This window comes from Psittacula echo, assembly GCF_963264785.1.
Source record: "Psittacula echo genome assembly, chromosome: 8".
In the NCBI taxonomy this organism is placed as follows: domain Eukaryota; kingdom Metazoa; phylum Chordata; class Aves; order Psittaciformes; family Psittacidae; genus Psittacula; species Psittacula echo.
The window spans coordinates 10237573-10250423 of record NC_137744.1 but is presented as its reverse complement, the minus strand read 5'-3'; the positions used below and the strand labels follow the sequence as shown (position 1 = coordinate 10250423).

The 12851-nt window shown below is 58.3% G+C and overlaps 1 protein-coding gene across 1 annotated transcript; it reads right to left on the bottom strand.

Annotated features, from left to right (window-relative positions):
• Positions 1-1436: 1436 nt before the first annotated feature.
• Positions 1437-10946, bottom strand: PRRG3 (proline rich and Gla domain 3; the record flags this gene model as incomplete). The annotated part of the gene is made up of 5 exons (XM_080624474.1): positions 1437-1973; positions 2479-2639; positions 9838-9908; positions 10395-10464; positions 10847-10946. The coding sequence occupies 5 exons, from the start codon at positions 10944-10946 to the stop codon at positions 1437-1439; spliced, it is 939 nt and encodes a 312-aa protein (XP_080480600.1).
• Positions 10947-12851: the final 1905 nt, after the last annotated feature.

Here is a 12851-nt window from a genome sequence, read left to right as displayed (position 1 = left end):
TCAGCGCTGGGCTGAGGGCACTGGCTGCGAGAGCACTGCTGGGACCGAGCGGGGCACAGGCAGGCGATGGATGCACAATAGCCTTGCGGTGCTGGTGGAGGCTGGTGCTGGGGTGAACACCTCGTGGTGGCAGTTTCTGGGCTATTCCTGGGGGGTTGCTGGGCACAACCCCTTTTTTAACCCATCAGACATGACTGGGAAAGGCCAGCCCTGTTGCTTGGGCCCCAAAAGCAGCTGCCCAGGTAAAGAGGACACTGATCCCACAGCAAAGCACCTGGCTCTGCCCTAACACAACTGTCTGGCCAGGGTTTGGCCCTCCTCCTGACCCATTGGTATCATAGGGCTGTGGCATGATCAGCCAGCTCCCAACCCTGCAGCTGCCTCTGTCAGCAGGCCCTCCACACCATGGCCACAGCCACCAGGACCCAAGAGAATACAGTCTCGCATTGCCCTTTACCTGCTCTGGAGAACAAAGAGCCCCAAAGAGAAGGGCCAGGCAGGACAGAGAGGTCTGGGGTAGGGAGAGGGGAGGTCTGGCCTGTCCACAGGCTCCCTGTGCCTGTATCCCACCTCTGGAGCAGACACCAGACAGGCCATGCTCCAGGAAAGAGGCACATCTCCATGGGACCAGCTTTGGCTTGAGGTCAGAGATGACCCCACCAGCCAGCCCACCACAGCCAGACCTCCCACTGCCTAGTACCCCACTGCAGAAAAGCAGAGAGCATCAGGAAGAGAAGGTGCTACTCTGAAGCCACTTATCTCCCATATAGAACCATCACAAGCCTTTCCCCATTCCCAAGAAGATCTAGGAGATGAGAGCACCCCCTGACTGCTCCTCCCTCATCTCTGAACAGCAAATATCGCTACAGGCACCACAGGATGGACTGGGCTTCCAATCGACCTGGCAGCAAATCCACACAAAGGAGGCACTTTTTCTCCAGGGAGAGTGCGGAGGCTGCTCATGGGGATGGACAGAAACTCGCTTCTGCATCCCCAGCTCCTCATCTGAAAAACAGGGCCCAGCAAGGCCATGGGGTAAGGCTGAGCAGTGCCCCAGCGAGGCTGTTTCAATCATGTTTCAATCAAAAATGTTATGTCTATTTGAGGGAGGGGAGTGAGGAAATCAAATGCACTATGGGGAGACCCCTGCGCTGAGCCAGGAACAAGCTGCTGCTCTGCTCTGGCTGCTGCAGCACTTACGTGAGTGGGGAGTGAAGCACAGGAGGTGGCTGGTTCCAGAGCCATCCCCGCAGGCCAGCCTCACCACTTGTGGGCAACTACTTATGGTTAGGAGGGTAAGGCTATTGGGATTTCACCAGCTTGTACAGGTGACATGGAGTGCCAAGTGGCACCTGAACAGGGACCCCAGGCCCGGCCAAGGGAGGGTGGGTGGGTGAGCGTGAGTACGTGAAGAGGCAGGGGAGAGGCAGACCCCACTATTTGCCCGCAGCAGGGGCACTGGCCACGATCTCTTCATACTTGGGTGGTGGGTCGTTGTAGGAGATGCTGGTCTCTTCCCCACTGCTGCTCTCTGGGTGGCCCGTCACCTCCTCATAGGAAGGTGGAGGGGTGGCACTGGACAGTCTGGAGAGGACAGAGACCGAATGCTCTGGTGGGCAGAGGGTGCTGTCTTGCTGAGGGGTGCCCCCAGCTCTGCCATCTCCAGCTGCCCTGTTGCTGGCTTCTCGCTGATACTGGTTTTCCCCTTGGCTCTGCGACCGCTCCCGATACACCATGACTCTGGGGAGGCTGCGTCCCGTCCGGCTGGCCAGGTAACGGCTCTGGGCATAGGAAGGGCGGTGGCGGGTAGCCTTTTGAAGCTGGCATCTCCAGATGATGAAGAGGGCGATGACGATCAGAAGAGCCACTCCCAAGAGGGGCACCACCACGTACATAGCTTCTGAGCGCTCCGTATTGTGCCCTGGGTCCTTGACAGAGTAGACATAGTTGGTGTAGCCCTTCCAAAACTCCATCTGTGGCAGGAACAGAGAAGTAACCATCATGTGCTGCAGGTGGGAAAAGCACCCCTTGACTACCACCAGCAATAACCACTGCCTTCCCTAGGCTAACAGAAGAGGCAGGTTTTTGACTGTCCCCCACCACTCTACCTGCATGCGTGGGCTGTGGGAATCAACACAAAAGATCATGGGCACATCCCTCAACAGCAGCCAACAGCCCCCCAGCAGGGAGAAATTTGGCTAAATCCCATCCTGGAGAAGCAGTGACAACAGCACAAATTCCCTACACATGTCATGGGAGTGCCAGGTCAACCCACAGCTTTGGGCACGGTGTTCTGGAATACCAAGGTGAAAGCACTGTCTGGAAAGGGAAAGTCATGCTGGGAACACTGCCTGCAGACGGAAGAGGACAAAGGGAACAGGAGAGGCTGTTCCCCTTCGTGCTTTCTTCCTTTGCCTCCAGCTTGCTGAGGTGCAAACCCTCACACATCCACTGGGGAGCAGGGCAGGACAAACGCACCGTCTTCTCCTTGTTCTCGAACACTTCCTTGACCTCCTCATAGCTGCAGACCTCCTCAATGCACTCCCGCTCGATGGTGCCCTGCCGGATCTCCTCCAGGAAGCCGTTGGCTCGGGGAAAGCGCTTCAGGACCGAGTGGGCATTCCTGGCCCCCAAGAACACTGCAACACACAAGGCAAAGAGACGCTGAGCAGGACAATCCCACACTTGACCTCTACCAAGGCAGGCTTTCCCGCCTGGCTTCCCACAGGATGCTGGTGATACAGGCATCCCAAACACCAACAGCCTCAGGGCTATAAGGTAGTCAGCACAGCAGAGTGCCCACTGAGGGAGAAACCACCCAGAGGGGTGCAGAGCTCTTAGGGTCTGCCTGGAGACATGCAGCACCAGGAGCATCCTTCCAGCTGGGATGTGATACTAGAGACATTGGAAGTGGCACCTGCAGACCACACAGGGCAGCTAGGAAAGAGACAGAAAGCTCCAAAAAGACTTGTTTTCAACCTCCTGCCCTTGATGGGATTTCACTTTGCTGCAAAGGAGATCCCACCAGGCGAGCAGGACCCTGCATGGCTGGGATGCAGCACCAGGCCTCTGCCAAGGCATGGGGCCAGCAACAAGACAGACTCACAACACAGTGCATTGTGCATCATTCCATAGTCATGCATCACCCCGAAGCCTCCTCTCTTGCTTCAGAGCTCCCCAGAAGGGCAGCCAGCCTGCTGGAAGCTGGTTTCCCTGCTGCCAGCTGCTGTGGAATCATGCAAGCTTAGTTAGGTGGCTTCAGGGACTCTGTTCTGGACCCAGAGAAACCACTGTGTCTTCTCCCAGGCTCAGCAAAGGCAAACATCCCCAGTACAAAGGGTCATGAGTCAGATATTGAAAGAGGCCTGAGCCTCTCCTCACATGGCAGCACGTTCTCATCACTACTGCATTTTGTGCAGTGAACCTCAAAACCAAACCTTCCTCTGCTCCCAAAGCCTGGGAGACTCAATGTTGCCCACATCAGATCTTCCCAAAGAGCATGCAGTCATGAAGCCAGACATCCCATCTATGGGAAACACAGCCCTTTCAAAGCCTCTCTCCATGGAGGGAGACCTCCATGGGGTGCAGGGAACAAGCACCTACCAGGACCTGTAGCAGCACAAGAAAGGCAAACGAGTTGTTGCCCAGAAGGCAGAAACTCCACACAAACCACGATCCCTCAAGGATCCAAACATCCCACGCATGCATTTCATTAGAGTGTTTCCATCAGGCAGCCCAACACATTCAGCTGTAGGCTGGCCCCATCTCTTCCCACCAAGCCACATAACTGTGCTGCTTCCCTTGAGGAAGATGAATTGGTTCAGCTGGCTGATCCACAGAAACCCATATACCTCCTTCACCCTCAGGCTGCCTTCTATTGGATCAACCAGATGAACAAACTCACTGCAGCACCATCAACAGATGCAGGGCAAGGAGGCAACGGGACAGCAGGAGTTTCCCATTAGACCAGCTTGGCCATAATACAGACATTCTCCTTCAAGAGAGAGCTTGGTGAAGAACAGATCTAACAGTGAAATGCCACCAACTTCTTCCATTAGGAGCCTTTTACCAGAGAGACCAGCAGGACTTTACCTTCCATGTGTCCTGCTCCTAAAACAATACAGCAAGAAACACTCTCACACTGTCTCAAGGCAGGGACAAGACCATGGTGTAAGCAACTCCCACCGTGCTACACCATCCCATGCCTGGAAGCACTGTGCTCTTTTTGTGCTGTGTAGGTGCATCTCCCCCCCACCATGATTTATTAATGGCTTGTTCAGTGAGCGCGCCTGCAGAGGGCTGCACCGCTGAGGTGTGAATGAGGAGCAGCATGAATGATGTGAGTCACAGACCTTCCCTCGGAACCAGCTTTATTATGCAAACTTTCTTCTATTTTTGGTTTTACAAGGACAACTGAGAAAGCGTTTCCAGGAGGCACAGAAGGCACGTGGCAGGAGGGCAGGGATCAGCTCGCCTTGGCTTTCGCAGTTGAGGAGAGGGAGCACGTTGGCAGGCCGGCCTCCTCTTGAGCCTTTCCAGAACAAGATGAGGTTTGACATCCATCCTGTAAACATCCCATCCTCTGCTGGACAAGTCTGGCCTCACCTCCTCTGCCTCTCGCCTTGATCAGGCTGCGGTACCAACTCTCCCCTCCTTGGCACTTGAGTCTGAGCCTCCCCCCAAACTCCTGGGCACACCTTGAGCACCAAGCTTGGCCACAGATCTCACTGTCAGGGTTTCCATCCCTGCAGTCACCTGACCCCTTCCATGCTCTGTTGTGCTGAACTGGCCGCTATGGTGGGAAATAGAAACAAGACACACAGGCAGGCAGGTATCACAAGCAGTGTCTCAGCTGAAAGCATACTGCGATGGAGCTGTGTGCCTCTCCCCACAGCCAGTTTCCCTTGGGGACCTAGAAATGGCAGAAGAGCAGAAACTAAGTCACTGCTCCCTCCCCTCTTTTACATAGAAAATGTAAAGAGGTCCCATGTGCCTGGGTACCAGAGCAGGAAAACGAATGGCCTTTGGGAAACAAAAGCCTTGCCAACCCTCATCTCCAGCCTGGATCCCCAAATGACAGGGAGAGCCCACAGCTAAGCAGGTACAGACCCCAAACCGCAGGGCAAAGGGGACTTCCCAAAGCCAAGCAGCCTCAGCACTGAACCCTCGTGCCTCTCCCACTCTCTCCACACCAGAGCCGGTGCTTGGGAAAGACCAGAGCTTTAAGCAGGGGAAGCAGGAGCAAGGGCTGGCTTCACCACATCACTGCATCCCTGCTGCATTTCCCGAGGTGCTGCTGGCCCCTGGCGGCAGGCAGGCTTGGCCACACCACAACCCACAGTGAGGACCCCCCCTCTGCACAACGACCTCTGGCTGTGTCTGCAGGGGTACAGCAGGGCTGCACACTGCTGGGAAGTGCATGAGGAACACACTGACCACCACATCCCCCTCACCACAAGGGTGACACCTCCCACAGGTAAGTGCTTGTGAGCCAGCACCTGAGCTCTGAGCGGGAGAAAAGGCAGCAGTGGAGGAAGGCAGGAACCCAGCTGAGCGCCCTTCTCATTAGCAGAACATTAAAACTGCCTTTTCAAACCTACTGCCTGATGATCTCTGCTCCCTTCCCCACCTAGCACAGCACAGATAACAAAGGACAGCATACCTATCATCCCTGGGGTCCTCCTCCTGCCCAGCGTTGGCTGCTGGCTCCACCTTCATAGCTGGCTCTGGCGACATCCCAAGCACATCCCGAGATCCCAGCCGGATCTCTCCATGTCTCTGTTCACAACTGCTGTCCTCCTTGAGCTCCCATCACACCGCTGCACACAGCCTCTGCGCAGGCTGCTCAGAAGAGCGAGGAGGGAGGGTTGAGCCCAGCTCCTTACACACCACACGCTATCCTCCACCCTGCACCCTCCAGCCTCAGCCCAGCTTTAGCCGCTGGCCCCATCTGACTCCTTCCGATGCCAAGACACAGCGAGCTCCTGCTGACGCGCTGGGAACGCAGAGCCCCAGTGCCACCAGCCACACAGGCTACAAGGCAGCGTGGCCCCGGGGATGGGTAGCATGTGGGATGCCAGTCATGGGCCACAAGGAGCACTGTTGCTAGAAGATGTCAGCGCAGACCAGCAGCCCCTGCAGAGGGGCCAGTCAGCCCAAAGAGCCCCAGGGAGGCCAGCCTTGCACAGCAAGCATCACACACATAGAGACATGCTGCAGCGTGCAGGGAGTCCTGGAGAGGTCAGCCCTTCAGCACCTCCTCTCAGCTCCCACCTTGCACAGCAGAAAGAGAAGCACAAGTCAGGCTGGACCTCAGGAATCATCCATGGATAACAGCCGATGGCATGTGCTCCCCACAGAGAATAGCACCCCCCCAGAAAGCACAGGCACCCCTTCCTCGAGAGGTGGCTGCCAATCATCCCCCTTCTCTCCTCCAGCACCACCATCACGTCTGCAGCTTGCCTGGGGAGCACTTACTTGCCATGCTGCCTCACTTGGCTACAGGGCGCTCTTGCCTACCTGCAGGGAAGAAAACAGGAGAGTCACTGACAGCTTAAATGTCACCCCTGAAGCGCAAGACCTCCATCGCCCAGGGTCAGGTTCATGCAGGAAGCCGGGTGCTGCCTGGTGGGCCCATGGCAGTGCTCCTCAGAGAGCCAAGGGCTCATGCTGCCTCCCCACTCATTGCACTGCTGGAAGGGCTTAGGGCACCCTCAGCTCCCCGACAGCCTGGGGCAGGTCTCTGCTGTCCTTGTGCTGCACCAGCCCAGGGCCCTGTCCAAGAAGCCCAGAGGGCTGCAGACAGGAGAAGTAGGAAAATAACTGGCTGAAGGAGAGTCCCCATATCTCATCAGCACACGAGATGACCTGCATGTCAGAAGCAGTCTGGTACTCTTCCCCTCCACAAGAGATTGATGGATACAGGTAAAGCAGCCATCCTGTTTTCATCAGCTTCACAGCCGTGCCAGTTCTCACCTCTGCAACTCCTACCCACAATCTGCAATAAACAGGGCCATGCTATTTTCTCCACTGCCATAAAACTGACTACACTGCAGGAAAGCAAAGGATATGCATCCCCTAAAGGTTGCTGGACCAAGCTAAGGGCAGCAGTAGGAGTGGCAGAGCTCCCTGCACACCACCAACAGCCCTCCAGCTAGAAAAGCAAAACTAAACTGAAGGTAACCCCACAAGAGTGAAACAAAGTCCTGCAGAAGCAGACTATATTCCTCTTTGCTCGCAGGAGGAGATTCACTCACTTGCTTTTCATGCTTTATCTTCTCCCTGTGCTCAATGCCCCACTGATCAGATACAGGGGGCAAACTTATCTCCTCCAGCCCTGTGTGACACCTTGCTATGGCAAAGCCATAACTCTGTCAGGAGACAGAAGGGACAGGACTAACCAGCTCCTACAGTGATTTACTGTGGATGAAGGAGCAGTTAGAAACAACAGGAACTAAACCACGTGCTGACTCCAGGTTCAGGACTTCAGATATTCAGAGTTATCCCAAAAGCACTTGAATCCACTGAACTGGAGCGAGGTCAGCGACAGCACAGAGCCCTTCCCGGGGTCAGTGGGGCTAGGAACACATTTTTCATTGCACACAGACACACAGCAGGGCTTATGCACAGCACCACAGCGGGCACCACCACTCCTCACCCACAGCCACCTTCTCGGTCAATCTAGCACCAGGAGGCCTTTTCCTCAAGGAACTGTGCACCCAATTCTGCTTCTGAGCTGTCCTGGGGCATGTGAGAGCAGCTGGGAAGCCTCTGGATCTGTGCATGCCCCCCACAGCTCTGACCAGGGACCTCCCAACCTGCTTTTGCTGTCATCAATCTTTACAGGGAGACCCAAACCTACAAGACAAAAAACCCATGCAGAACACACAGCATGGGAAACTTGCCCGTTTCCACTCAAAACCTGTGTATCACTCATTGTTACAGGCATTCTCCCCATCTGGGGAACAGAGGATGCAGAAGTAACGGTATTGTCAGGATCCTGAGCTCCGTAACTCACGCCATACATCAGGCAACATTTAATGCATCAGGAAGACTTTTATCTTTAACTTTTTTCCCAAGTAATCGTGTCAATGCACTCAGTATCAGAGCTCAGAGGTGGTTTATTCCAGTGCCACAAGAAGACAGGTCTACACAAGCCTACAGGCATGAGCGGTGCCTGCGAGCAGGGCAGGCATCCCAGACACTTATTTTTGTTTCCACACGCAAATCCCTCACCACCACCCCCGGCTCCAGTGAGCAAGAAAAGCTGCACCCCCAGCCAAGGCAGGCAGCATCCCTCCTGCCTCCGCACAGCCACGCAAGCCCAGAGCAGCCGAAAGCTGGAGGCTGACCCAGCAGACACCCACCCAGTCCCGGTTCTACCCCACCCCCGCTTCCCAACACGCGTTCGCCTCCTCTATAAATACCCCATCGATGGAGGTTGCTACGGCAACCGTGAGGAGGCGCGAGGGATGCAGCCATGAGAGTGAGGATGCTGCAGTCGCACATTTGTGTCTCCCCCGGGCTCCCCCCATTCCGTCACTGATCCCAAAGGAGGGAATCGTGCTGGTAAAACATGGAGTGTGCGTGATGCCGGCAGAGCCTGAACGGGCATGGGGGGGGGAACACACCGGGACGTGGCACCTCCTCGGCAGGCTGCGGGGCACAGGGACGGATCAGGGGATCCACCGTGGGCAGTGCCAGCATGCGGGCAGGCTGCTGGCTCTGCCGGCACCACGGCTGCCAGCCGCCCGGCGGGATCCCAGCGGTACTGGGGGTTTTCCGTGCCAAGATGCACAGAGGAGAAGGGGCTCCTCGGGCTCCGCTTGCCAAGGGACCGCGGGGTCCCCACGGGTTGCCAGCAAGCCTCGTCCTCCCGAAGCAGCCTTCGGGTCCCACCCGGCCCCTCCATCCCAGCACCGGCTCTACCCAATCCCAACTCCAAGTTATTTCCACCAGCCTCCAGTGTGCCCCCGCTCCGGGGTTCCCCCAACCCACGCGTGAACTTGCCCAACTGAGACGAACCGAACGAACCCCACCACCATCACACCCCTGCCCCACCGCCGCAGCTCCCCCGCTCCCCAGACGCCCATTGCCAGATCCACGACCCCGACTCCCACCTCACACCCGGCCCAGGACCCTGCCCGCGGCTCCCGCTCCCCTCGCCCCAAACCGCCCCTACCTCATGGCGGCGCCGCCGCAGCCGCTCCCTCCCGCCGACAGGGAGCGGATGGGAAAGCCCCGCCCCCGCCCCGCCCCGGCATCGCCCCTCGACCAATCGGATTCCCCGTAGCCAGCACGCACCGCAATAGGAGCGCGGAGCGGCGGCGGTGGGCGGGGACACACGCTCCGCCCCCAACCCGGGAGCGGCTGGTAGCCAATGAGAAACGGCTACGGCTGCCGGGCTGTGCCGCAGTGGCTGCTGGGAGTTGTAGTCCCCTGCCCGGCGCTGCGCTGCCAGGGCGGAGTCACAGCTGAGGTCCCGTGTCCCCGGGTCCTGTGCCCGTTGCTGCCCGCACCTCCGCGGTGCCCTCATGCCGGCCTGACAGCACTGTCTGCATGCGGCGGGGGGCCTGCAGGCATGGCCCCTGCCTCTGCCTCCTCTTCTTCATCCTCCTCTTCTTCATCCTCCTCGCTGCCCGAGTCTTCGTAGAGGCAGAGGGTGGCCTGCACTGGGAAGTTCTGCAGCAGCTTCTCCCCCACGGCATACAGATAGTCAAAGGACTTGGACTTGGGCCACAGCAGCCTATGGGGAGACCCGGGGTGAGGCGGGTGAGACGTCCCCCCCCCTCGCCCGCTGCCCTCGGTGCCACCGGACACCGGCTGCACGGCGCTTACCTGACCGGGTGGTGGAAAACCGCCAGCGCTTTGTCGGGGCCGCCGTCTGCCGCTGCCTCCCGAGGCCAAGCCTGAGGAGACACGGTTGTGGTGGGACCTGGCCTGAGGCTCCTGCTGCCGCGGGGTGCATGGGGACCTGTCAGACGGGTCGGCCTGCCCTGGAGCCGGCTTCTCCCCCCTTCTCTGCCATGGGTTTAGGTCCTTATGCCTCCGCAAAGGAAGCTGGCGCCTATTCCCACCACCACCGCCCCCGACGGGCTTTTGGCCAGCGTAATCTCCCTGCCCCGTGCTCATGGCCGAGCGTCCCGCTAACCCCCGAGGAATGCCTGCCCGGCCTGGGAACAGGCAGCCCTTTGAGCCCTGGGCTGTGGGTGCCTCGCCATGCCCCAGAGAGGCTGCGAGGCTTGTGGGGCAGAGGGGCAATGCACCAGGGGAGGTGGGCACAGCACCACCATGCACCAGTGCCAGGGTGAAGGAGTCTGGGGCGAGAGGCTGGTTTCTGCCAAACAAGGACCCCAATCCTGACAGCAGGAAACTGGGGGGAGCGTAAAACTCACCGTGTCCATCTGCTCCCTCTGCTGACCAGTTCCCTCCTCTGCTCGGGGCAGCCACGGTCTCCAGAGGGGTCTAGGTGCAGAGAGCAGGGTCAGTACCACACCACCCACCCTGTCCCGCTCTCTCCTGCCTTGCCCCTCTCACTGCCCCATGCACCCACAGCCTCCCCTGCCCAGCTCAGCCCATGCCCACGAGTGTGGCTGGAGTGCTGGGCACTCACGGGTGCTTTCATGCTACCTTAGCCTCAGTGCTCCTCACCCTGCTTCAGTCCCAGCATCTCTGGGAGTCCCCAGCATTGCTCCCTGGGCTCTTCACCCTTTCTCCCACCCATGGCCACCGGGATCAGACGGGTCCCCATTGGAAGGGTCCCCAGCTGAAGCCTTTCCCATCCCACTTCCAGCACACTCCCTGCCTTCTCCACCCTTCCCCACACCCCCCCCCCATGCCGTGGTACCCAGGTACCTTCCCCCTGGCCCCAGCCGCGGGGCTGCATGAGCACTGGCCACAGGCACCCGGAGACCGTGGGGAGGCAAGCAGCAAGCACCAGCTTCCATGGTGGCAGGAAACTGTGTCCCCTCTGACACTGCAGCCCCTTGGTGAGGACACCTTTATAGCCCTGCGCCGGCTGGTGAGTCACGGATTCTTCAGGGCAGGGGACTGAGGGGCTGGGGGTGCAGCAACAGCATCCCCGGGGTGTGAAATTTGTCCCAGTTGTGTAAACAGAGGGTCGGGGGGAGGCTGGGGGCGGAGGGGCTGTGGAAATCAAAACACAGAAGGGAAAAGTTAGACACCGTTTGTGAGAAAATCCCCAGGGGGGAACAGGGGAGGGCAGAGACAATTAACCAGGATAATTAAGTGCTGTTTGTGGCCATTTGCATAAGGCAGGGTGAAGAAGGGATGTTGGAGGGCTTGGGCAGCGTGATGGCCATGGGATGGGGACAGCACAACGGGTATGATGAGGACCGTGTCATGGGCGTGCTCTGGGACAGGGTGATGGGGACAGTGTGACAGGCTGCAGTGGTGGCAGCACAGAGCAATTAGGAGGCAAGTGGTGGGATGCTCAAGAGAGGACAGGGAGGGAGGGCAGACGGCAAGGATGGACCCCAGGCACAGGCAGGACAATGATCCTGCTCAGGCACCCGTGGCCCCTGCTCAGATCGCCCCAGGGAGCTCCCAGGCTCTATTTCCACGCTGCCAGCACATGTTTTCCCCTGCTCCCTCCCATCTCCTTTGGCTTTTTGAGCTGAGAACCATACTAGAAGGTACAGAAGCTTCTCAATACAAAGGTGCAAGGCTTGCTTCCCCCGCCTCAGCACCATCACATGTCCTGTCCCTGCCGCTGCTCCCGCCCAGCGCTCAAGGGAGGGTTTCAATATGGGACAAGGAAAGAAAATAGCAAATGGTCCGTGCTGTAGCTGTGCTGTCAGCATCCAAACAGCCCTGTCCAAACACCGGCCAGACCCTCAGCTCCCTGCACAATTTGTCACCAGGGGCCCTCCCTGACCCTCTCCATCTGCAGCAGCCGGCGAGAGGGAGGGGACACGGGGCCAGCGCAGCCTCATTACTGTCCCCATTTGCTCCTCATTTGGGCCAGGGGTCTTACAACAACAAACCCTGCGGAGGACCAGCAGGGCCAGGAGGAGAGAAGCAAAAGCCCAGGCTCACTCTGTGGGCACAGGGGGCTCAACTTGTTGGCATTTCACTGCCCCTTCTGACACAGCCCAAAGAGGACACATGGACTGTGGCATGTGGTCACCCATCAGCCACCAAGGTGACAGTAAGCCACAGCCTTGAGCCACTTGGACAAGCCTGCTCTGATAATTAACAAACAAGAAAAACAAGGCATTGCAACTCCCTTCCTGATGCCGAAAGGGTTTAATGCTACGGTGCAGTAAGCCTCTGATCCAGGCGGAGATTTGCAGATGGATTTTGCAAAGCTGTCGCTAAACAACTCACAACCCCTGATCCTGCGGGACGGGGCTCCGGGTGCTCACCCTGCCCTGATCAAATGCCTCTGGTGCTGGGTGGGTGATCCCCGGCCACCCTAGCTCCTGCTCCGTGTCTCCAGCCACCTCTGTAAGTACCACAACACCCCTGATGTGGAGCGGGAGGTCTCGGTTAACACGGGGGAAAGGAGGCACAAAGTTGGGAAACACTGGTATGAAGCATTTGAGGTGCCGGGGGGGGACAGCGGGACAGGAGGGGGGCACAGGGTGGTGATGGCACTTGCATGCGGGAGCGTTCCCAGGGTGGTGTTGGCACACTAGAGTGTTTTGGGCTCAGTCCGGTTTCGCAATAGGCTGTGGGAGGGGGGATTTGGAAAGCAGGCAGAAGGAAAACAAACCACCCCACTGCACTGCCGCTGCCAGCCCCCCCTCCACACCCAGCGCTGCGGGCAGGAGATGGCACCAGCAGAGGAACCCCGCTGGTGGCAGCGAGCACGAGCTGCACCCCAGTGT